We start from the raw sequence: 26,338 nt of genomic DNA, 5'->3' as shown, positions 1-26,338 counted from the left end.
GGGTACAGTCAATCAACAGCTTGGGACACTCACCTTCAGGGCTCTGTGTGACTATAGTGGGTAGTGGGTAGTGGGTAGTGGGCAGTCCTATCGAGTCAGCAGCAGCCAGGGATTCATATCTTCTTTGGTCAAGGAGCAAGAAAGACAGTGGTCAGGGTTCTGGTCAGTCATGTCCAGAGGCCGCTCATAAGTTAGAGTCACACAACATAGACCCTTCGGCCCAAACTGTGAATGACGACCAGGGTTCCAAAACTGAACTAGTTCCATCTGACTGCATTTGGCCCATATCTCTTTAACCCTTTCCTATCCTTGTGCCTTTCCAAATTGTACCCACCTCAACCACTTCCTCTGGCAGCTCGTTCCATATATGCGCTAACCTCTGTGCGAAAAATTAGCCCATCAGGTCCATTTTAAATCTTTCCCTTTTCACCTTAAACCTAAAACCAATGTCCTCTAGTTTTGGACATCCCAATCCTGGGGAAAAGACCTTAGCTATTAACTTTATCTATGTTCCTCATGATTTTATAAACCTCTATAAAGCCATCTCTCAGCCTCCTATGCTCCAGGGATAAAGGTCACAGCCTATTCAGCCTCTCCTTGTAACTCAAACACTTCCGAACGTTGGTTTTCCTGCTCCTCAGATGCTGCCTGACCTGCTGTGCTTTTCCAGCACCACACTCTCAACTCTCAATACCAGCAGCTGCAGTCCTCACTTTCGGCTGGGTGGAGTCATTGTCAATTCGATTGGTGAAAGCACAGGATCTATATCTGTTGGAAAATAGGACAATGAAGGGCCAAGTACATGAAGCATGAGTTTGCAAATTCCAGCCAAGGTTCTTTGCAAATATTTGTTCACACATACACAATGCATGCAGAATGAACGTACCAATGTGTCCAATGTTGCTCAAAGGTAGCTTGCGCTAAACTAACATTGTCATCTCAGTGACGCAGAAGTGAGAGGCAATAACTTAAAAAGAGGTGAATTCTGTTCAAAAGTACCATATCGTCTGTGGAACTCATAAGATTGCCACGTAAAGAAGGGAACGTAGTTGATATAAGTCATATCAACATGATGGAATCTGATGATTGCAATAGAACAGGGAATGGTGAGGTGGGTCTGGGATAAGAAGGGGTTCAGAGTGCAGGAGGTACTTCCTTTTGGGTGCAATGCATAGCTTATCCAGACAGAATAGTACCTTCTCCAGGTTGGCACACATGCTGTGACATGGTTATAGACAATCAGATTGCTGAAGCTCAGGTTCTTGTACAGTCTGGACAGAGTGTGCTGTAACATCCTGGCTTGCTGTGCTCTCCACAATTGGAACAAACAATGATTCAAATTGATACATAGGGAGGAGCTGGAGGAACAGGAGCAATCAGCTGAAGAGAAGAATGAAGACAGTGAGTTGAAGGAAGCTGTCATTATGGATAACATACTTCAGATGTGTCAGCCATTACAAACCAGACAGAGATGACAGATGGATACAGAAGACCATTATAGATACCATGGTCAAGGCCAAGACACCAGAGTTTGGTTTGTATTGTTGGGGCAAACTGCAACTTGGATTCTGTTCCTTTGTGTTTCCTTTTGCTAGCTGTGAATCAAAGCTCATGTTTGAACTTGTCTGATTGCTTGTCTGTTTGTGTTGTTCCCCGACAATGTCAACATGCAGATGACCACTGGACATTGGGGAAAGAGTATCAGGGGTTCAGAGAGGGTGTTTAGAAAGAATGTATATAAGGACGGGTGAATTTTGTGGCTTCATGGCTGCCAATGAGTGGTATTGCCAGGTGGTTAATAAGTATGTAAGTTAGCTCGCTGAGCTGGAAGGTTTGTTTTCAGATGTTTCGTCACTATGACTAGGTAACATTATCAGTGAGAGTCTCTGGTGAAGTGCTAGTGGTATGGCCTGTCTCTCTATTTTTAAGTCTTGGTTTCTTAAGGTGGGTGATGTCATTTCCCGTTCTTTTTTTCAAGGGAAGTTAAATGGTATCGAAGTCAATATGTTTATTGATGGAGTTCTGGTTAGAATGCCATCCCTCTAAGAATCCTCATGCAAGCCTTTGTTTTGCCTGTCATAGGATGTGTGTGCTAAACCAGTCAAAGTGGTGTCCTTCTTTATCTGTATGTATCAAAACTAGTGATAATGGATCATGTCTTTGGTGGCCAGTAATTTTCCTGCTAGTTTGTCCAATGTAGTGCTTTTTACAATTCTTGCATCGTATCTTGTAAATGACATTAGTTTTGCTGCTATTATCGAATGGATTCTTTAGGCTCATTAGTCGCTGTTTAAGTGTGTTGGTAGGTTTGTTGGCTACCATGATGCCAAGAGGTCTGAGTAGTCTGGAAGTCATTTCTGATATGTCTTTGATGTAAGGTAAAGTGGCTATACTTTTTGGTTTTGTTGTGTCTGCTTGTTTGTCAATGCTTGTTCCACAGAGTCGTACAGCACAGTAGCAGACCCTTTGGTTCAGCTTGTCCACACTGACCAGACATCCCAATCTGATATAGTCCAATTTATCAGTCTTTAGCCCATATCTCTCGAAAACATTACTATTCATATACCCATCCAGATGCCTTTTAAATTCTGTCATTGTACCACCTCCTCTGGCAGTTCATTCCATACATGCACCATCTTCTTTGGGAAAACCTTACCTTACCTTTTTAAATCTTTCCCCTTTCACATTAAACCTATGGCCTCTAGTTTTGAGCTTCCCCACCCTTGGCTATTTGCCCTAGTCATTTCCCTCATGATTTCGTAAGCCTCAATAAGGTCACCTCTCAGCCTCCGACACTCCAGGCAGAAAAACCCCAACCTATCCAACCTCTCCCTATAATTCAAACCCTCCATTCCTTGCAACACCCTTGTAAATCTTTTCTGCACCCTCTCAAGTTTAACAACATCCTTCCTATAGAAGGGTGACCAGAATTGTACACAGTTTTCTAAAAGTAGCCTCACCCATGTCCTGTACAGACATAACGTCAGAAGTGAGGATGTTCGGCGATTATTACACAATGTTCAGCACCATTCACAACTCCTCAGATGCTGAAGCAGAGTCGACAGTGTGGTGCTGGAAAAGCACAATAGGTCAGGCAGCATCCGAGGAGCAGGAGAATCGACGTTTCAAGTAAAAAGCTCTTCATCAGGAAATCAGGTACTGAAGCAATGCTTGTCCAAATGCAACAAGTTCTGGACAATATCTAGTCTTGAGCTGATGAATGATAAGTAACATTCGCGCCACACAAGTGCCAGGTTGTAATCATCACCAATAAGAGACAATCTAACCACCGTCCCTTGACATTAACTGGTGTCACCATCACTGAATCCCCCCTATCAACATCCTTAGGTTATGATTGACCAGAAACTTAACTGGACTCACCACAGAAACACAATGGCTACAACAGCAGCTCAGAGACTAGGAATACTGCAGTGAGTGACTCACCTCCTGACTCCCCAAAGCCTGTTCACCATCTACAAGACACAAGTCAGGAGTGTGACGGAATGCTTTCCTCTTGCCTGGAGGAGTGTATCCCCAATAACATTCAAGAAGCTTGACACCATCCAGGACAAAGTAGCCCGCTTGATAGGCGCCACACCCACAACATTCACTCCTCCCACCACCAATGCTCAGTAACAGCAGTATGTACTATCTACAAGATGCACTGCAGAAATTCACCATAGATCCTCAGGCTACACCTTCTAAACCAATGACTACTTTCATCTAGAAGGACAAATGCCACCGATATATGGCCACAGATAAATTCCCCTCCAAGCCACTCACCATTCTGACTTGGAAATACATTGCTGTTCCTTCACTGTCACTGGGTCAAAATCCTGAAATTTCCTTCCTGATGGTATTGTGGGTCAACCCACAGCAGGTGGACTGTAGCGCTTCAAGAAGGCATCTCACGGTCTCAAGGGCAACTAGGGATGGGCAATAAATACTGGCCAACCAGTGATGCCCACATCGTACAAATGAATACATTTTTAAAAAGCCTCAAGATAGCATTCTAACTCCTATACTCAATGTTCTGACCAATGAAGGCAAACTAAACACCTTCTTCACCATCCTGTCTATCTGAAACACCACTTTCAAGGAACTGTGCACTTGCAGCCCTCGGTTTCTTTGTTTGTCAACGGTCCCCAGGGCTCTACCACAAACTGTATAAGTCCTGCCCAGGTTTTCTTGACCAAAATGCAGTTCCCATTTTTCTAAATTAAACTCCATCTGCTATTTCTCGGCCCATTTGCCCATCTGACCAAGGTCATCCAGTCATAAAGTCATAGAGATGTACAGCATGGAAACAGACCCTTTGGTCATACCCGTCCATGCCGACCAGATATCCCAACCTAATCTAGTCCCACCTGCCAGGATCCGGTCCATATTCCTCCAAACCCTTCCTATTCATATACCCATCCAAATGCCTTTTAAATGTTGCAATTGTACCAGCCTCCACCACATCCTCTGGCAGCTCATTCCATTCACGTATCACGCTCTGCGTGAAAATGTTGCCCCTTTGGTTCTCTTTTATATCTTTCCCCTCTCACCCTAAACCTATGCCCTCTAGTTCTGGACTCCCCCACCCAAGGAAAAGACTTTGTCTATTTATCCTATCCATGACCTTCAAGATTTTGTAAACCTCCATAAGGTCACCACTCAGCCTCCGACGCTCTAGGGAAAACAGCCCCAGCCTGTTTAGCCTCTCCCTATGGCTCAAATCCTCCAATCCTGGCAACATCCTTGTAAATCCTTTGTGAACCCTTTCAGGTTTCACAACATCTTTCTGATAAGAAGGAGACCAGAATTGTAAAAATATTCCAACAGTGGCCTAACTAATGTCCTGTACAGCTGCAACATGACCTCCCAACTCCTGTACTCAATACTCTGTCCAACAAAAGAAAGCATACCAAACACCTTCTTCACTATCCTACCTACCTGCAACTCCACTGTCATGGAGCTCTGAACCTGCACTCCAAGGTCTCTTTGTTCAGCAATACTCCTCAGGACCTTACTATTAAGTGTATAAGTTCTGCTAAGATTTGCTTTCCCAAAATGCAGCACCTTGCATTTATCTGAGTTAAACGCCATCTGGCTCTTCTCAGCCCATTGGCCCATCTGATCCAGATCCCGTTGTAATCTGAGGTAGCCTTCTTCGCTGTCCACTACACCTCCAATTATGGTGTCATCTGCAAACTTACTAACTATACATCTTATGCTCACATCGAAATCATTTATATAAATGATGAAAAGTAGTGGACCCAGCACTGATCCTTGTGGCAATCCACTGGTCACAGGCCTCCAGTCTGAAAAACAACCCTCCACCACCACCCTTTGTCTTCTACCTTTGAGCCAGTTCTGTATTCAAATGGCTAGTTCTCCCTGTATTCTGTGAGATCTAACCTTACTAACCTGTCTCCCTTGGGAAACCTGTTGAACACCTTACTGAAGTCCATATAGATCACATCTACCGCTGTGTCCTCATCAATCCTCTTTGTTACTTCTTCAAAAAACTCAATCAAGTTTGTGAGACATGATTTCCCATGCACAAAACCATGTTGACTGTTCCTAATCCGTCCTTACCTTTCCAAATACATGTACATCCTGTCCCTCAGGACTCCCTCCAACAACTTGCCCACCACTGCTGTCAGGCTCACTGGTGTATAGTTACCTGACTTGCCCGTACCACCTTTCTTAAACAGTGGAACCATGTTTGCCAACCTCCAGTCTTCCGGCACCTCACCTATGACTATCAATGATACAAATATCTCAGCAAGAGGCCCAGCAATCACTTCTCTAACTTCCCACAGACTTCTCGTGTACACCTGATTAGGTCCTGGGGATTTATCTACCTTTATGCATTTCAAGACATCCAGCACTTCCTCTTCTGTAATTTGGACATCTTTTAAGATGTCACCATCTATTTCCCTACATTCTATATCTTCCATGTCCTTTTCCCCAGTAAATACTGATGCAAAATACTTGTTTAGTAACTCTCCCATCTCCTGCGGCTCCACAAAAAGGCCGACTTGCTGATCTTTGAGGGCCCACTTCTCTCCATAGTTACCCTTTTGTCCTGAATGTATTTGTAAAAACCCTTTGGATGCTCCTTAACTCTATTTGTCAAAGCTATCTCATGTCCCCTTTTTGCCCTCCTGATTTCCCTCTTGAGTATACTCCTTCTGCCTTTATACTCCTCTAAGGATTCATTCGATCTCCACCGCATCTCCTCCACTTCTCGCTCCTGCGCCCTTGAGCCCCTCCAATCGCCACCAGGACAGAACCCCACTGGTCCTCACCTACCACCCCACCAACCACCATATACATCGTATCATCCGTCGTCATTTCAGCCACCTCCAAATGGACCCCACTACCAGGGATATATTTCCCTCCCCTCCTCTATCAGCGTTCCGAAAAGACCATTCCCTCCGTGACTCCTTTGTCAGGTCCACACCCCCCACCAACCAACCTCCATTCCCAGCACCTTCCCCTGCAACCACAAGAAATGCAAAACTTGTGCCCAAACCACCTCCCTTACTTCCCTCCAAGGCCCCAAGGGATCCTTCCATATCCACCACAAATTCACCTGCACCTCCACACATATCATTTACTGCATCCGCTGCACCTGATGTGGCCTCCTCTATATTGGAGAGACAGGCTGCCTACTTGCGGAACGTTTCAGAGACACCCGGACCAACCAATCCAACCACCCCGTGGCTCAACACTTCAACTCCCCCTCCGACTCCACCAAGGACATGCAGGTCCTTGAACTCCTCCATTGCCGGATCATAGCAACACGACGGCTGGAGGAAGAGCGCCTCATCTTCCGCCTAGGAACCCTCCAACCACAAAGGATGAACTCCGATTTCTCCAGTTTCATCATTTCCCCCCACCTTGACTCAGTCCCAACCCTCGAATTCAGCACCACCTTCCTAACCTGCAATCTTCTTCCTGACCTCTCCGCCCCCACCCCCACTCCGGCCTATCACCCTCACCTTAACCTCCTTCCACCTATCGCATTTCCAACGCCCCTCCCCCAAGTCCCTCCTCCCTACCTTTTATCTTAGCCTGCTGGACACACTTTCCTCATTCCTGAAGAAGGGCTCATGCCCAAAACATCGATTCTCCTACTCCTTGGATGCTGCCTGACCTGCTGCGCTTTTCCAGCAACACATTTTCAGCTCTGCCCATCCCTGAGCCATGTTTCTGTAATTGCTATGATATCCCAGTCCGATATTCCTAATCATGTCCTGAGGTAATCTGCCTTCCCTGTTAGGTCCCTTGCATTGAAATACATGCAGTTTAATTGATCAGTCCTTGCTTATCCTTAGCTTTGTCCCCAACTGTTTAACTCACTTCTGTTCTCATCAGTACCAGTTCATATTGATCTCTTTCCTCACTGTCTCCCTGGGACCCACCCCCTCCCCCGCAACCAACAGCATTTATTGCAGATATAATCCTCAGTAACCCGTAAACTTTTTCTGAACTCCCACATCCGACAAGAAGAGCATATCACTCTACTTAGGGCCATTTTTGCTTCCTCACAATCTACAGACCTAGAAAATAGCACTGTCTTATTCCTCTACAAAACCCCCGCTCCAGGTTAAACTAATTTTCATGGCTTCTATTTTAGATTTAATTGAGAGACATATATCAATACAACATAATCAAGAAAGAACCCACTTTACTCACTACTGCAGACTTTCTAGAAGTCCATGCTTAAATATTCATTTCTGTTTCTGTGTTGTGACCTCTCCCAAACAGGTTCCTCCAAGATTAGTTTTGAATTTTCCCAGTTCCTTTTGTACTCTGAGATAATTTTCTTCACTTTCCACTATGCTACTTATTTTGGTGTCACCTGCATACCTCCTCACCGTACCTCCAATATTAACATTCAAATCATTTATATAAATGACAAAGAGCAGTGGAGCTAGCACTGGTCCATTTGGCACAACACTAGTCACAGGCCTTCAGTCCAAAAAGCAACCCTCTCCCACCACCCTTTGTCTCCTCCCTTCAAGCTAATTTTTGATCCAATTGGCAAGCTCCCACTGGATCCCATGTGATCTAACCATACCAACCAACCTACCAAGCAGAACATTGTCGAAATCTTTGCTGAAATCCATATAGATAACGACTACCACTCTGCCTTCATCAACCTTCCTTGTCACCTCTTCAAAAAACTCAATCAAATTAGTAAGACATGATTCCCAATGCAGAAAAAGGTGAGGACTGCAGATGCTAGAGATCAGAGTCAAGAGTATGGTGCTGGAAAAGCACAGCAGATCAGGCAGCATCTGAGGAGCAGGAAGATTGATGTTTCAGGTTGACGAAGGGCTTATGCCTGAAATGTCGATTTTCCTGCTCCTCGGATGCCCCCTGATATGCTGTGCTTTTCCAGCATGATTTCCCATGCAGAAAGCCATGTTGACTATCCCTCATCAGTCCTTGCCTTTTCAAATGCATGTAAGTCCTGTCCCTCAGAATCCCCTCCAACAACATACCTAACACTGAAGTAAGGCTCACTGGTCTATAGTTCCCTGGATTTTGCTTACAGCCTTTCTTAAATAATTGCACTACATTAGCCAACTTCCAGTCTTCTGGCACCTTATCCATGGCTGAGGATGATACAAATATCTCAGCAAGGGGCACAGCAATCTCTTCCCTCGTTTCCCACAAAGTTCTGGAAAATACTCAATCAAGTCCGAGGGTTTTTCCACTTTTATGCAGTTTAAGACCTCCAGTACCTCCTTTTCTGTAATATGAACTCTCTCCAGGATATCACTGTTTATTTTTCCAAGTTTCCTCAGCTTCCATGTCCTTGTCCACAGTAAATACTGACGCAAAATATTTGTTTATTATCTCACCCATCTCTTGTGGTTTCACGCATATGTGGAAGATATCCCATGCCTATTGATGATGCAAATAGCTCAGCAATCATTTCCCTCGGTTCCCACAAAATTCTGGTTTATACCTGATCAAGCCCTGGGGATTTATCCAACTTTATGCATTTTAAGATGTCCAGCACCTCCTCTTCTGTGATATGAACACTTCTCAAGATATCATTATTTATTTCTCCAAACTCTCAAGTTTCTGTAAGCTTCTCCACAATAAATACTGATGCAAAATTCATGCTTAGTTTCTCACCCATCTCCTGTAGTCCATATATAGACAGCCCTGTTAATCTCTAAGGGGCCTTATTCTCTCCTTAGTTAGTCTTTTGTCCTTCATGTACTTATAGAATCTCTTTGGATTCTCCTTAACTCAATTTGTCAAAGCTTTCCCAAATCCCCTTTTTGCCCTCCTGATTTCCTTCAATAAGTGTATTCCAACTGCCTTTGTACTCCTCTTCGGATTCACTTGATCCTAGCTGTCTATATTAGATATATGCCTCCTTCTTTGTCTTATCCAGTTACACAGCAGCCTCCCAAAAATTGCACAGATGTAAAGGATGTAAATGTCTTTTTTTTTGCAAATATCCACAGAGTGACATATTGTTCTGGGAACAGAGTCTGTTAAGATGGGGATAGAACCAGGAGTGCGAGATAAGGTTGATTGTTCATTATGTGCATTTGGAAAGATACAATCAGAAATTTTGTTGAACATTGCAATGAAATTCCTTCCAAAAACATTGGTGTAACTCACATTTAGCCAAAATAAAAAATGAGTTTCAGCCCCATGGGACCAGTGAAATCAATTGAGAACGTGACCCACAGGGATACTTGAGATTTGCATTCTGGCAAATTGCGGATGAATGCCCATGATATTCATTCCATTAAAATAAGTGAATGGAAAACTGAGAACAGTTCTCTTGAAATTGCCCAGTGCAGATTGCTGGCAGATGGGTTTTCCTGTGGGATCATGAATCAGGAGCTTAACCCTCCCCATTTGGAACGAGTAAAATTGTTGGGCAATCGATATGGAAATCAAGAGAAACCTCTGTTGCTGTCACCTGAAAGTAAGAAAGACTCTGAAGCTGACAAGGATCAGTGCCACATTATCCTTAGACTGCCAGACACCAGGTATGTAGTAGCTTTTGGTGTTGAAAATATGTAATGCTTGCTAAACTTGTACTGTATTGAAAAACAGGCATAGCTAATAACTGAGGAGTAGTAACCAATAAATTCAGCTGTCACAAAATGTTCCTTTCCATCCAAACTTCTCTGCGCAGTTTGGCAATTACACATTTATTTTTGCATTCATTCATGGGACAAGGCCAAGGCTAGCATTTTTGTTGATCCCTAATTTTCTTTGAGAATGTAATGGTGAGCCACCTCCTTGCAGTCTCTCTGGTGATGGTGCTTTTCCCATGCCTCCTTGTTTTTCCAGGCGGTAGAGGCCAGAAATTTGAAAGGTGCTGTCAGATGAGCCTTAGCAAATTGCTGTTGCATATCTCGTCAATGGTATACGTTGCAGCTACTTTTCATCAGGATTGAAGGAAATCAATGTTTTTAGGTGGTAAATGCGTGCTAATTCAGCAGGCCTGCTTTGTCCTGAATGGTAACAAGCTTCTTGAGTGTTGGAGCTGCACTCATCCAGGCAAGTGGGGAGTATTCCATAACACTACTGACCTGTATTTTGTAGGTGGTAGTGAACAGGCTTTGGGGAGTCAGTTTAGTAATGAGCCATAGACATCCAAGCATATGATCTTCTGTTGTAACCACAGTATTTAATTAGGTGTTCCAGTTGAGTTTCTGGTTAATGCTACACCCAAGATTATTGACAGTGATTCAGCAAGGCCATTGGATCTCCAGATAAGTTGTTCTATTCTCATGACCTGGTTTTGGCCACTTTTACAAGGTGCTCTTAAATTCCAAATGTGCTTTTGCAAGCTAATAGGGACTCTCCTAATTCCAAAGGCAATATCTGAAGTTGTAAGTCTAACTTTAATGCCTTTACAAATATGTGTTAATTTGTCTTGCTCTGCTATTTAATCCAACCTATCATATAAACTTATCAGCAGAGGAATCAACTTCAATGCAACCACTTGCTTTGTCAGTGGATTTATGGTCCTGTAATGTCGAAGGTCCACTATTGTACCGAGGCAAATTGACCATATATTAGCAATTAGTTTGATCTCAGTGGTGGGAGGTTTGTTTTAAAAAAAAACAATAATCTGGGCCAAAGTTAACAATTACTTGTACGTGTAGATTGATTCATAAAAGTTACCACAGCTTTGTTAAAGATAACATCTATTTTTCTGACATGCTTATGTGTTTTGATTCACCACAGAAAATGCCAATGAGGATGATCCAGTTGATGCGGTCTAGATAGACTTCCAAAGACGGCTTTATAAAGTGCCTCAAAAGTGGTTCATCAGCAAAGTTGGAACCCATGGAACAAAAGGTACAGCAGGATATAAAGTTGGCTGAGTGACAGGTAACAAACTCATGATGAAAGGTTCTCTGGCGGACTGGAGGAAGACAAACAGTGAGGTTTTCTGGGTTTGGTGCCAGGATTGCTACTATATTAAAATATATTAATGATTTGGACATGGCTGTTCAGGGAACAATTTCAACATTTGCAAATGACACAAAAGTGTGGTGAATCATGAGGGCAGTGACAATCTTTATGAGGACAGAGACAAACTGGTTGACTGGGTGGACACATGACAGATGAGATTTTGATTGTACTTGATTTATTGCAGTCACATATAATTGAGTACAGTGAAAAGTTTTGTTTTGTAAGTAGTAAGGGCAGATCATAGCAAACAAGGACATACAAATCACAGAGTGCTCAGACAGAGCGAGGCACACAGGTTGCAACTGCACAAGACGTGCGCAATGCAAGATCAACATTATTTGAAGTTAGAGAGTCCATTCAGCAGTCTAATAAAGGCAATGAAGTAGCTGTTCCTGAACCCATTGGTCCATGTTCAAGCTTCTGTGTCTTCTTTCTGAGAGAAGTTGTCAGAAAGCGTTACTGGGATGGGAGGGTCTTTGATGTGGGCAGTCTTTTCATGCCAACGAGAAGTGTAAATGGAGTCCATGGATGGGAGGTTGGCTTCCATGATGGACTGGACTGTGTACCCAACTTTCTGTAGTTTCTTCTGGTCTTGCGCAAACCTGTTTCCACACTAGGCCGTTATGCACTCCGACAGTATGCTTTCTATGGTGCATCTGTAAAAGCTGGTAAGGGTCCTTATGGACATGCAAATTTCCTAAGCTGCCTAAGGAAGAAGAGACATTGTTGTGCCTTCTTGACTATCCTATGTGGGAGATCTAGGACAGGTTGTCAGTTACCGTCACTCCTAGGAGTTTGACGTTCTTGATGTCATATACATGAACTTTAGTAAGGCATTAGATAAGGTTCCTCATGGTAGATTAATGAAGAAAGTGAAGTCACATGGTGTTCTAGCTAGGTGGATAAAGAACTGGTTGAGCAACAGGAGACAGAGAGTAGTAGTTGAAGGGAGTTTCTTGAAATGGAGAAAGGTGACCAGTGGTGTTCCACAGGGGTCAGTGTTTGGGCCACTGTTGTTTGTAATATACATAAATGATCAGGAAGAGGGCACTGTTGGTATGATAGCAAATTTGTAGAAATGCCCCTCATAATTTTGTCTGCTATCTTGCTCTGCTTCATTTTGTATCCCATTTTGTTGTGTAAACCTTGCCATAGTGTAAGGGACCAGGCCAGACCCCTTCAAAAACATTTCAAGAATATTCCAGGAGAGATGCAGCTGGCCCAATCACTTAGTTTTAAACAAAACAGAATTTATTTGCAAGATTACCGAATGAAACACAAACAAAAGAGAACAGAATACAGAATAACTTCACCTGTCCAAAAACCCAACAGACTATCCCAACTTAAAGATGCTGTTCCAAATTTCTGCAACAATTCCCATAAACACCCCTCAGCAAAAAAGGTAAAATTAAACGCAGGTCTTACAGGAGAGAGAGAGAGAGAGAGAGAGATGACAGAGGGATTCATCATGGAACACCTTCTTCCACATAGCTGTTTCTTCGACCAGCAGCCTCCAACTGATTGTCTGCTTTCAGTGAACAGCCAGTCTACTAAAAACCAAAGTAAAGCTGAGCTGGGAGAAGTGGCCACTCCTCTTCCATTGTACAATTTTTTTTTAAAACATGAAAGCCTTTCACCTGAGGTAGTATCAGTTAGCTATAATCAAAGAGGCCCTCAAACCCTTCAAACCTAGACTTTTCAGAATTACTGCTTTTACGACCTCTCTGCAAAAAAATCCAAGGGCGGGATAACCTTATTAAAGGAGCAGCATCATCACAAGAAGAAGTGGGTCTCCATATGGTTGGTTTGGGCCTCTAACTGCTTCTCTTACGGCCTTGTGGAGTTTGCATCTTTTGAGTGTGAGGGATCTGTACGTAGTTTTATGAATCTTTTTCTCTTCACACATTTTATCCAAATTTTTAGTCAAATTCTACGTTCTCTGCAATCTTACTCTGTATTCACCCACTTGATCGAAGATTTTGACCTCTTTTGCCAAATTCTAAAATACACCCAATCCTCAAGCATGCTGCTTTTCCTGGCAATTGTATACATCTCATCCTAATACTATGTTTAATTTCCTTTGGAAGCCAAGGTGGAGCCACCTTTCCTCCTTTTACTTGTTTTGTGCCAGACATGAATTTGTCAACTTGTGGCCATGTCCTTCAAATGCAAACCCACAGCCTGCCCACCATCAACCCCTTCAGCCAGGTGTCTTTTCCAATCCACACCACGTGGCTTTCTTTATTGAGATATAGTTCTTCTGTTCCCACTGAAGACGCAGGTCAGAAAGTTACTGTTTAATTTTCCAAGTTTCGTTTCCCTGGCTTAGTTCCTCATTGACTGAGGTCAATGGTCTCTCCACCCAACAGGCCATGCACTGGCTCCAAGCAAGTTCTGAGTTGCTTGGACTAACGTCACTTCCTGTAGCGCCGCAACCGAACGTGCTGGCTGAGAGAAAACCCCGCCGCTGGCCTGACGTCATTTGAGTGACGGGCAATCCAGCGACTGGGAAGCGAGGCTTTGGCGAGGGTTACCAATGGGGTTGCCGGGTTGGTCGCCGGGCAGGCGGTTCTTGGCCAGCAGGTTCGGTTCAGTTGAGCGGGAGGCAAGCATTCCCTTCCCCTTTCTGAGTGAACCATCGCCTTCCAGCCCCCTCACTATCATGGCCGACGTGGGTTTGTTGATGCAGGATGGCCTGTTACACCCGAGCCAGGCGCAGGCGGACGGAGCCGGCGACCAGCCGAAACCCAACACCGACAGCTCCAACCAGGCCCGGTAGGTGGCGGCGATTGTGCTCTCGCGTCCCCGGAACTCCCGATCGGCCCCGTCTCTGCCAGACCGGGCTAGGCCTCGGGCTCCGAGTGTGGGCCTGCTGGGGAGGGAACGGACACACTTTTACTCCTCCGGGCGGCTGTTGCTGGTGGGCGCGGGGCCCATCTCTCCCATCCCCTGGTTTGTTCCGGGAGCTCTGGTTACGTTTGCCCCGGAGCCGAGGTTCTGCACGCAGGGCAGAGAGTGCTGCTCGTGCACGAAGAAGCCATGTTTAATTATTCACATTTCACCTCGCCCTCCTTTTTTGAAACTTTAACTGCACTGCCTTCCATCCCCGACTTCTCTTGGCGGTGGCGTGCACGGAAGGCCCCGTTCGAGGATTTCCGTAACTTTATCTGTCTTGCTTTGACTATATCACGGGGCTCCCATCCAAAGACAGCCCGAGCTGCTTGTGCGCAGAGTTCTGTGATCGTGGACCACTTTGTAACACATCCAGACCCTGCAACCTGTCAATATTCTCATAGGTGGGGACAGCTGGACAATTCCTTCTCTCTCTCCTCCCCCCGCCCTAATTTTAAAGTAATCCGTTCAACCGTGTGCTGACACACTTCTGGACGAGGTGGGATGTGAACCTGGGCCTTCTGGCTGAGACGTTCCTACAAACTGTGCCACAAGAGCCTTTTCCTTTTCTGATACTGAGTAGATTAGGAGGGGGCACTGGACGGCGGAATCACGTCACTAAAGAAATGATTGATCTTCTCAGGCAGTGTAAATTCAAGTAAAACAAAATCTCTCATGTTTAAATGTTCAGATCGAACAGAGTTTCTTGGTTGTCGATCTACAATAATGTGCATCCTCTGTTGCTGATTGCTTATGCAATGTTCAGAGTTCATTGGATCATTGTCAATAGTGAATGTCATTTGATTTCCTTTAATGCCTGGCTGTTTCAATTATTTACTTGGTGTCAATAGAAGAAGTTGTAAAGCCATTTTGTTTTCTCTTCCTCACCTCTGTGTCAGTTGATGGCCAAAGTTACCTGTTGGTTAAATTGTTTGCCAAGAAAAGTACTGGTTGAACCTTGTCACGTATATTTGACACACTGATTAGATCAGATTACTTAGTGTGGAAACAGGCCCTTCGGCCCAACAAGTCCACACCAACCCACCGAAGTGCAACCCACCCAGACCCTTTCCCCTACATTTACCCCTTCACCTAACACTATGGGCAATTTAGCATAGCCAATTCACCTAACCTGCACATTTTTGGACTGTGGGAGGAAACCAGAGCACCCGGAAGCAACCCACGCAGACACGGGGAGAATGTGCAAACTCCACACAGTCAGTCGCCTGATTGAACCTGGGTCTCTGGCGCTGTGAGGCAGCAGTGCTAACCACTGTGCCACTGTGCCGCCGTGATGTGGTGTTGGGATAAATTGCAAAATGGAGAAAGTGAGGACTGCAGATGCTGAAGATCATAGTCGAGAGTGTGGTGCTGGAAAAGCACAGCCGGTCAGGCAGCATCCGAAGAGCAGGAGAATCACCGTTTTCGGGCATAAGCCCTTATCATTCCTGATTCTCCTGCTTCTTAGATGCTGCCTGAACTTTTCCAGCATCATACTATCGACGTATATTGCAAAATGAGCACTTTGAAAAAAGAGCGGGAGTGATTTTCAATATTTGACACTTGGTGATTCAAGACTGAGATGTCACCAACTTCGCTAATTTTCTTTATTCTACATGTTGGTTAAGGACCCAAGTTAACTGAAAAGCCAGGCATGATGAATTATTGCTGGACTTAGCAAAGTTTTGTCGGTATACCATTGGTAAATCAATATGTTTACATAGAAACTTGCAATTATTTTGCAGTTTTTATGCCCACAGTTTGCCAAAGTGATTTACTGTCAGTGCATTAACATATATACTCCTCAAAACAGCAGTGAGATGGTTTCATGAGGGTGAAGGCATAGATATTAGCTTTGATATCATGGGCTTTTTTTATCTCCACCGGTTCCATGAGATCTTGTACTTGTATCCAGAAGAACTGAAAAAGCCCCTGTTTCGTGTCTTAATCAGCATCAAGGTAGCAAACCTAGTATATTCTATGAGAGTTTCAATTTGAGATGATATTGTGGAATATTTGGAATGGGGTCTGAAAGTACAATATGGCAGAAGTGAGGACTGCAGATGCTGGAAACCAGAGTTTAGATTAGAGTGGTGCTGGAAAAGCACAGCAGGTCAGGCAGCCTCCGAGGAGCAGGAAAATCGATGTTTCGGGCAAAAGCCCAGTGCAATATGGCGATTGAGTGTGATATTCCAAGATTAGTACATACTGTAAATCTTGAGATAATTGAAGGACTAGATAAAACAAGAAGCTTATTGAATTTTGGTAAAGATAAAATTGTGAGGCAGTTTACAGTGGGGGTAACAACTGGGGGAAGCATCAGACAAATATTAAAGTGGGGTGGCAGAGGCTGTGGTGATGAGAAGTCTCAGCGTTTATTCATGTTGGAACAGTATTGATGTCTTGGTCAGTCTTGAATTCTTCAGAATTCTCAGTGTTTTATGTAACATTATGAAATATTGAGGAGAAAGACGTGTTGTTTGTTAAAGTGGTCTCCCAGCTTAAACAGTACAGAAGACCTGTGTACTCTATTCTGAAATCCAACGAATGAGTGAAGAAGAATAACAAAAGAATAAGATGCACGATTCAGTGAGGTTGTTTTTGAACTGTTTACAATTTAGTATCTGCAATTTAAAAAGAGCAGCATTTCATGATTTGATACCTTTGACCTTGACAGAAATACTGAAAAGGACCGAGTCTAGTTTCCAGAGGGAGTCATTTTGTGTTTTTTTTTGTGCTTGGTGTAAAGACGTCAGACTTTTTTTTTTCTTAGTCTTGATCCTTCACTCAGGCAGAAAATGAAGAAAATCAGGAATGATGATAGGACTGCATCCTCTCGTCAAACATTACTTTTTTTGAAACCAAAAATCCCTCTTCGTCCATAGAAACTTATTTTGTGCCTTTGCCATTGTGGCAAAGAACCTTTATCTTGAATGCTGAGGTTTCCTAGCATTTGAAGTGTCTGATATGTGTTCTGAGACACACATTGTGCTTATTTCCAGAAGGAGAAAAGAGAGCCATTTGACAATTTTCACATACTTTGGGTGGTAAATGCCCGAGGAAGGTTCCCTATCTGAGAGTTGTCATTACTTAAGACTGACACTTGGCTGCTTTGAGAGAGTACTGTGCTATGATAGGTACTGCCATTCAGATGATATTTTGACCTGAGGTTCCATCTGTCCCCTCAGGAGAGTATAAAAGGCTGAAAGTGCTGAGCAATTCTAATCCATTCCTCGAATTGCTCACAGTAAAAATTGTTATCTGGTCATTGTCATGTTGATGTATTGGATATTGCTGACCCCAGATTAGCTTCTGTGTTGCTGGCAACAATGATTACAGTTAAGCAAAAGTGACCATAAATTACTTTGGAACATTGCGAGATTGAGAAATGTAAATATGAGTTTGTTCTTTCCAAATTTGATACTGTATTGACAGGGAAAAACCTGAAGAGGGAACCAAACTGTTTGACTTGTGCATTAGACCAAAATCAAAACTGTAAAGCAGACTTGTGAATGAGAGGATTAAGTGTGTCATGGAGACAGAATATTTGAAGTAAACATTTGTTCAGGATCGGTTAATGTATACATTAAATATAAATTGAAATGATATTGACCTGCAACAATTCTTAGTATATACTTTAAAATGTTTAAAATGAACCCTTGAGCAAGAAGAAGCGAAAGCTGTTTGTGGTTTTCTTTTTGTTTCAGCTCACTGACAATCTATTTGGATCACTAGCTCATTGTAATCTTGACCAAACATGAGCAAGAGTGTTGAACTTGAGATGTAAATTGACATTCAGGCAGCGTACGACTCAAAGTGCTAACAACATCCTGGGAGTGACCAGTGATCAAAAACTGAAGTGGACCAGCCAAGTGAATAGTCAAAAAAGTGTGGCATTGGAAGAGCACAGCAGGTCAGGCAGCATCCAAGGAGCAGGAGAGTCGATGTTTCGGGAATAAGGCTGAAGCATCGACTCTCCTGCTCTTCGGATGCTGCATGACCTGCTGTGCTTTTCCAACACCACACTTTCTGACTCTGATCGCCAGTATCTGCAGTCCTCACTTTCTCTCAGCCAAGTCAATACTGTGGTGACAAGAACAGGTCAGAGGCTGGGAGTCCTGCAATACAATAAATGCGGTCTTATTGAAAGGATCGTTGACAAGGCACAGGTCAGTGAGATGGCATACTGTCTGCTTACCTCAATGTGTGCAGCTCCAACCACACTTAAACTTTAACATTATCCAGTACAAAGCAACTTGCTTGAATCTCCATCCCCATCTACCCTTAACCTTCACTTCCTCCAGCAATATGGTTTGGGTCATATGCAAGATTCACTGCAGAAATTCACCAAGCCACTTTTGACAGCACCTTTGAAATCTGTGAACTGCACTACCTAGAGGGACAAAGGCAGCAGATGGATGAGAACATCACCACCTGTACAATCCTCTCCAAGTCATACACAATCCTAAATTGAAAATATAATTGCTGTTTCTTCACTGTCACGGGGTCAAAATCCTGGAACTTTGTACCGCACCGAACATGACCCTACACTATTTGGACTGCAGTGGCTTCAGAAGTTGGTTCAATATCACCCACATCAGTGGCAATTGGGAATGTGCAATAAAAAAAATGCTAGCCGAGCCAGCAATGCCCAAATCCATAAAATAAAAGAATTTAGCAAAATTATAATCAGTAGTACTGAGGACCCTTGATTATCTGGCATTCGATTAACCAAATTTCGGATTATCTGAAGAAGATCACAAGGTCCCAATGCAATGCTAACTATGTTATCCGGCATCCGATTAACTGAACGAAGTACACCCTGCTGGTGTCCTTCGGATTATTGAGGTGCCTTTGTAATTGGTGAGGAAACACTGAACTGGCTGGAGTTGTACCTTGTATCAGGGAAGATGAATGTTGGAGGCCAGTCTTCTGAACTCCAGGATATTGGTGTTGGAGTTCCTCAGTTGAGTCATCTTCAGTTGCTTAATTATTGGTATCCTTCCATCTCCCTGGGAGCACAACAATCTGCAAATTTCCTTCAAAGCCCCACACTGTTCTGACTTGGAATGAAATGGCCATTTCTTTGTTGCTGGATCAAAATCCTAAAACTGCTTCTTAATAGCAATGAGAGTTTATCTGTATCACATAGACTGCAGTGTTTCAAGAAAGCACTTTACCAAGTCTGCATCAAGAGTAGATAGGGTTGATCAACCAATGTTTTCCTTTGCATTGACCCATGTATCTTACGAATTTTAAAACGTACCATGGGGTTAATAGGTGTTGTGGGAAGTACAAAGAAATGGATGAAGGGAAGGAATCTTGCAAGTTCCCAGTTCCATTCCTGATATTGTGCATTCTTTTGATTCTTTGGCAATCTTGACTGATTGGACATTGATTATAGCTGTAAATCTGCCGTGAGTCTATGGGATTAGTTTTTGTCTATCGATGCAGAATTTCGACTGTATTCATGAGATAGGAATAAGAACATGATATCCTTCACCTTTTCAGATAACTTTAGTGAACATTGGTTTAATCTCTCTGGTTGGATTTAAAGATGAGAAATTCCCTGTGAAGTAAATATTGCTGTCTGGGTTACAAGTGAGAGTTTTTGTCAAACCTGTTGGAATTCAAGAGCATGTTGCTGTTGACCTGTAGCTGGCATACATCCCTGCTTTGTTGATTAATTTTCTTTCTTAGCTCTTGTATACACTCCAGTACAGGTTGTTCTGCTATAACACGCATTTCATTAATGTGAATTCACTGTAACACGATTGACAAATTGAGGGCACTGTTCGAAAGCACTAACTTTTAAAATGTGCATTGGCTGTAATGCAATTACACTGCCAACACTTTAATCACTGTTTCAAAAGTTTGTTTTTTTTTGGAATGTCGGGTTGCAGAAGAACATAACCATTACATTATAGAAGAACTGCCTGTATCATAAGTGCATTTTTAATCTATTGTCAACTAGATGATATCACAAGTGTTAGGGTACAGAAGGAGGCCATTTGGCCATGGTGTCTGCACTGATTCTTCAAATGAGCATCAGTATCGACTGGCATATCCTGCTTTTCACCCTTACCGTTGCACATTGTTTCTCTCCAAATGAACATCCAGTACTTTCTTCAGTTGATCTACACTTCCAGACAGTGCATTCTGTGCAACAGTGTTTCTTGACTCATCACGTTCACTGCTCTTGTAAGTCACTTGGAAATGCACTCTGGTTCTTGATGCTTTTTTGAGCAGAAACAGTTTCTCCCTTTCTGCTCTATTCCAGCTTTGTCAATAAGAATTAGGAGCTGATGTAGACCTTTCAGCCCATCAGATCTGCTCTGCCATTCAATGAGTTCATTATTCCTCAACTCCACTTTTCTGCCTTTTCCCCATAGCCCCGATTCACTGACTGATTAAACATGTCAATATATCAGCCTTGAATATACTTAACAAAGCAGTTTGTATCACTGTTTAGTAAAGAATTCCACAGATTGATTGATTGCCGTATGAGAGAAGAAATTTCTCTTCGACTCTGACTTAAAAGGATGATTTTTGCTTCTGAGGTCTTGCCCTCTGTCGTAAACTGTCCCACAAGGGGGAACAGCCTTTCTGCATCCATCCTGCCAAGTCCTCTGTACTATTTCAATAAACTCTGCCTGTCATTCCTTGATATTCCAGTGAGTACAAAACCAGTGGATTCAACCTGTCTTCATAAGACAGTCCCACCATATCTGATATCAGCCTTTGGAATGCCTCCAATGCCATTATATCCTTCCTTGGAAAAGGTGCCCAGAAGAGTTTAGCTGTCATCTGACCAGTGCTTTGTATATCTTCAGCACAATGTCTTTATTTTTATGTTCTACTCTTGTTGAAATAAAGGCGAACATTCCTCTTGCCTTTCTAATAACATGCTTAACAATTATTTTGATGTTAGACACAGTGCTCTGGAGTTTTGGATAGAGGATCACACTGATCTGGACTTTGCCTGTAACTACGTTCTTTTTTTCTCCTCTCCCTGATACTTTTACAGTGTTATTTCTTCCTCTTACTTTTTTCTTCCACAAATATTGTACACGTGTCCATTTGGTTAGGTAATGCAGTGCAAATGGAAGTCCTTTGAATAGTGTTTTGGTGTCTTCCTTTTACCCCTGCTGAGAAAGAGTGTAAAGTATGAGCAGGTAGGGAATGAGTTAAGTTTTGAGTTTTGTGAAACAAGATGCTCAGCTGAGCATGACTCATTAGATAAGAACTTGCAGTTTACTCTTGTCTCCAGCACCCCATTGTTATGGGTTTACAAGGTGAAAGCTATTCATTATGTGAGGCCAGTTAAGGTTAAGAACATTCATTGTGTAACAGCAGATGGCTTAATCTTTGCTTTTGACACACACATTGATTGGGTGACCGTTAAAATTAGTGAATATTGCTTTATCTGGATGCTCCTCCCTGTAAAATGACAATATAATTCATTAAGAAACTGTTGTTCAAGAGAGAAGACCGAGAACCCATGTCTCTGTGCACATGGGTGATCATTCACTCTACCTCCAGGGCCTAGAATAAAGACAAAGGAGGTAAAATTATACTGTGTCTCTGAGCATTTTGCTTCGACTGAGGGACGACACTGCAACAATTGTTTCTGCTAGAAGTTGCAAATAATTTCTTCTTAAGGTCAAGTGTTGAAAACCAGGGAAGCAAATTATCCTTGCATACATTTCTTTTGTTGAAGAATCCGTTTTCCCATGGGAGTGTGCTGCTTTGTAAAGGTGCCAACACATGTCAGCATTTGGGCTGGTATGTGTGAATTCTAAAAGTCTTAAAAAGACAACATTTTGAAATGTTGCAAAGTCCTTAAACCTTTTGCTTTTGTAATGAGAGATGGATCCAGTGAGGGAAGAGGTAAACAAACAGTGAGATTGCCAGATCCTAAATTCAATTATTGTTTATATGGAATTATAAATGATTGTGATAGCAAATTGAATGCTGTAAATGTTGGAGGCCTTCTGTTTCTTATTACTGTGGCCTAGAAAATAAATGAGAATTAGAATGTGAGCACATAAAAATTACCTGTTCAATGAAGCCTCCTCTGTCAAATGTCTTGCTGACACTTAGTGTCAAGACTCTGATGACAGGTTGAAATACCATCGGCTGCTGGTAAGTTTGGAAAATTCAGCATGTCAGCACATTAAGTCCTCAAGTGCAGAGAACTGACAGTTCTTCGAGCAATGATATTCAAAGAAATGTTTCATGAGACGAAGGCACCTGGTGGGCTTGCTGTGTTTTTACATTGCTAATCAACATGTTAAAAGTATAACTTACTCAATAGCCAAGATGGATTTTTGATCGTACTTGAGTTAGTGACCTTGTATGGCATGAGGGAAGTACGGTTTTGCTTTGGGAGCCTTTTTATTAGCATCTTTTGTTTCAGTTCATGTTCTCTTCTAAAATAGTGACCTTCAGTCTGACACAGTTTTAACAGGCATGCTCACAAGGAAGGCCAGGGCTCAATTTTGATGCAGATCAGCTGGAGGTGGGGAGTGATCCCCAGTAGCTCATTGATGTAATTCCTGTTTTTAGATAGAATGCTGCACAAAGCAGAGGGTTCCAAGTTTGAGTCCCCAGTCTGTGCTGAGGGAAGTAATTAGCAACAATTGGGGAGTGTGAGATGGCTTGCTTCAGGCAGTTGTCATGAGCTGTCCTAGTTGCTGTGATGAAGTCGTGCATAACTGAGGTATGCAAGTGCTGCTGCCACCTTTGGAACTGCACACCAGTCAGAAAGCTGTACTGGAGGGGGAAACACGAAAAAGAAAAACATTTGATTAGATTGCATTGTTGCATCTTAGGAAAGAAAATAATGCTGGAAAATGTGTTTGCAATCAGCAAACATTGACTTCAGTTAGTCTTTGCACACTGCCATAAATGTCACTGGAATCTGTGTACAGAGGAACCTCGATTATCCGAAGGACACAGGCTGGGACTATTTAATTCAGTTAATCAAATGTCGGATGACAAAGTTTAGCCAAGCATTGGGACCTTGCGATCTTGCTGAATAATCCAAAATTTGGATTATTGAATACCGGATACTCTAAGTTCCTCTGTATCATCTTTACAAGTGAGAAATTGTATGTCCTGAAGGAGATGCTAGTTTGCAGAAATGAATAGAACTGAGCAAGATACTTAACCTTTGCTTAATCCTACTCATTTCAAATAAACAGGATATACTCCTCCCATTGTTGGGTGGGTTATCTTCCAAGTACTAACGTGTTCTTTCTGATCTGGATTAAATGGCAAAAATATCTCTGTTCTGTCTTTGTTAATTTATTGTATTTTTTAATTACCTAAACTTATTAGCAGAGTTTTCCTAATCATAACAGCTCACAGAGTGGAAATCCTAAAACTGTAGATGCTGGAAATGTGAAACAAAAACAGATTTTGCTGTGTCGGTAGAATACTTCCAGCATTTTCTGCTTTTGTTTCCGATAGATTAGACTGTCACTTGAGTTCTGATATGAACTTGGTAATTCTGCTTGTTTGAGAGTCTATTGAGAAAGTGAGTGAGGTACCTGAAGATTTTTTTTGTAATAACTTTCAACCTTAGTAACTTGTTCACTTGATGTGGTTGTCAACTGCAAAGGTAAAGAGCTCTTGCTTATTGATCTTGGTGGTATCCGGTGAGCTCTGCTATAGAACATGTTTGTGGACACTGGGTGAGGACAGGATCATTGGTGTTAACAGAATTAACCATGTTGAGATTGAATGATGAATAATAACCACTGGAATTCATAGTGTTGGAGAGTGGCAGGTATCTATGAAATCGCTTCCAGGAGGAGGAGGACAGGAAATCAAAACTCTGAATTTGAAACTGTCAATAACAGTAAGATAACACATGCAGTATAATCTATAAATTATATCAAATCTGTCATTTTATTTCCTCTGATAGGATGGCACACCAACAAGCGTTGCGATTCCGTGGTCCAGCTCCCCCAACAAATGCAATGCTACGAGGTCCACCACCACTTCATGTACGCCCACCTCCTCCACCATTTGCGATGATGAGAGGACCCCCACCCCGTCCTCCTTTTGGGAGACCACCATTCGATCCTAGTATGCCACCAATTCCACCACCACCAGGAGGAATTCCACCACCTATAGCTCCACCACATTTACAGGTAGGAGGTACAGAGGATAAAGTTAAAATACATTTTTCTGTCTTCAAAGATCTGTAGCTTAGTTGCAGTTTTGAATGGTTCCCTTTTAATTTCACATGTTTGTCAGGTCATGGTCTCAGCTATATAGAATAATATTTTTGTTTATATAATAGATTGGAGAGAATGTATGAAATACTTCCAAAGAATAAATGCTGCAGACAGTTTTATTGCTTATATTCAAATTACAATGCAGTCAGCCGTAGTTATTGCTTTTATGATTATCCAGTGAACTCTTTGACAAACAGTATTTGGTTGGATCCAGGATAAGGGCAGTGCCAAGCTAGACTGTGATACCCTTCATGAATTCCATTGGGCTGCCTTTGATCCCTTTGTTGGTTCATGCAGGAAAAAATGGCCAATTGGATGTGTTCCCAGTGGACATAATGCTCTCTGTGTGAGCCATAACTCCACACAAGTTAATCCCTTAAAAGGTGGAGAAGTCAACATTAAAATCATAATTACAAATGGTGAATTAATTTGAGAACAGAGTTTGGATGTGGAATTACGAAAGATTAACCACGTGCTGGAAAATCCATGTATCCTGTTTCTCTGAGCTTTGTGGTCTTAATTTTTCCTGTCCTTCTGCTGTGTTATATTTTTCCAGTTTCTGAACCTATTGCCTTTAATCAAGATGCAGTTTTTTTCATATCTGAGTTGGTTTAGCTTATGATTACCCTCACAGTCAAGACTAAGTTGCTTGAACTATTTGAAGCTTGATTACTGTTACTGATGTGTGTCTTTGTTTAACGAGAATATCACTCAACTGCATTTTCTAACTCTGAGCAGCATAATGTGCAGTTCTCCATTTCACAGGTTACCTCTGCAACTTTGCTGAATGCATTCCTATGTGTTACTTTGCCAGTAACAAAATCTGCCATCCTGGTCATTGGCCATTATCTGCCCCATATCTCCAATTGCTTAGTTGAAGCCCTGGAGATAGAAGAACATCTGGTACACAACTACTTCATCTATCTTTCTTGACTTGTGGATGTACTTTCACAAAGTCTTTGTGTTTTTGAATCTGAAGTATGCAGGAGCCTTGGTTAGAGACAAAAAAAAATTGCAGATGCTGGAATCCAAGGCAGACGAGCAGGAGGCTGGAAGAACGTGGCTAATCAGACAGCAACAGGAGGTGGAGAAATCAACATTTCAGGTGTAACCCAATGAAACAAACTTGCTACTACAGCTTTAGGTAAAAATCATACAGCAGCAGGTTATAGTTCAGCAGGCTTATTTGGAATCACTAGCTTTCGAAGTGCTGCTTCATCATCAGCTGGTCGTGGAGCAGAATCATAAGACAAAGACTTTAGAGCAACAGAATTGCAGTGTCATGGAACGTAATATTAAACAAATTTAGCTTACGTCTTTCATCTTTTAGAATGACCATGTTAGTTTCAATCCCTTCATATGTAAATCCTAGTGCTTTTATAAAGTTACATTCATAAGATAGCTTTAACAGTATGTGTCATCTCAACTCAGATGATGGATTGAAGATGTTAACCTAAAGTCTGTCTGTGTCCCAATGTTCAGTCAGACTGATTCTATTTCTGAAGTGGAAGTTACAGAATCTTGGATTTATGACTTTTTTGAGCAAAATAAAATGTAATTCTGCAAGTACAAATTCACCCCACAAACGTGTGTGTGTGCGCGCGCACGCAGGGGAGACCGAGCGAGTGTGTGCATGTGGGGGTGTGAGTGTCTGTGAGAGAGCGTGTTTCTGTATGTGAGTGTAATGGGGTATAAGTCTGTGAGCAGGTGTGTGTGTGGATGAGAGTGTGGGGGTG

At 42.5% G+C, this 26,338-nt stretch overlaps 1 protein-coding gene across 6 annotated transcripts in view; it reads left to right on the top strand.

The window, feature by feature from the left end:
- Positions 1–14,059: 14,059 nt before the first annotated feature.
- tcerg1b (transcription elongation regulator 1b (CA150)) overlaps positions 14,060–26,338 on the top strand; it is a 105,917-nt gene continuing 93,638 nt past the window's right edge. For 4 of the 6 annotated variants that reach the window (XM_072591109.1, XM_072591107.1, XM_072591105.1 and 1 more), the window contains exons 1-2: positions 14,060–14,238; positions 24,287–24,515. In XM_072591109.1, coding sequence (XP_072447210.1) covers positions 14,126–14,238; positions 24,287–24,515 — 342 coding nt within the window. In that variant the 5' untranslated portion in view covers positions 14,060–14,125. The remainder of the gene's footprint in view (positions 14,239–24,286; positions 24,516–26,338) is intronic. The other 2 variants (XM_072591108.1, XM_072591106.1) reach the window with 1 other exon arrangement.

The sequence above is a fragment of the Chiloscyllium punctatum genome, chromosome 20, assembly GCF_047496795.1.
Source record: "Chiloscyllium punctatum isolate Juve2018m chromosome 20, sChiPun1.3, whole genome shotgun sequence".
Taxonomy (NCBI): Eukaryota; Metazoa; Chordata; class Chondrichthyes; order Orectolobiformes; family Hemiscylliidae; genus Chiloscyllium; species Chiloscyllium punctatum.
This window is presented reverse-complemented; position numbering and strand designations above follow the sequence as displayed.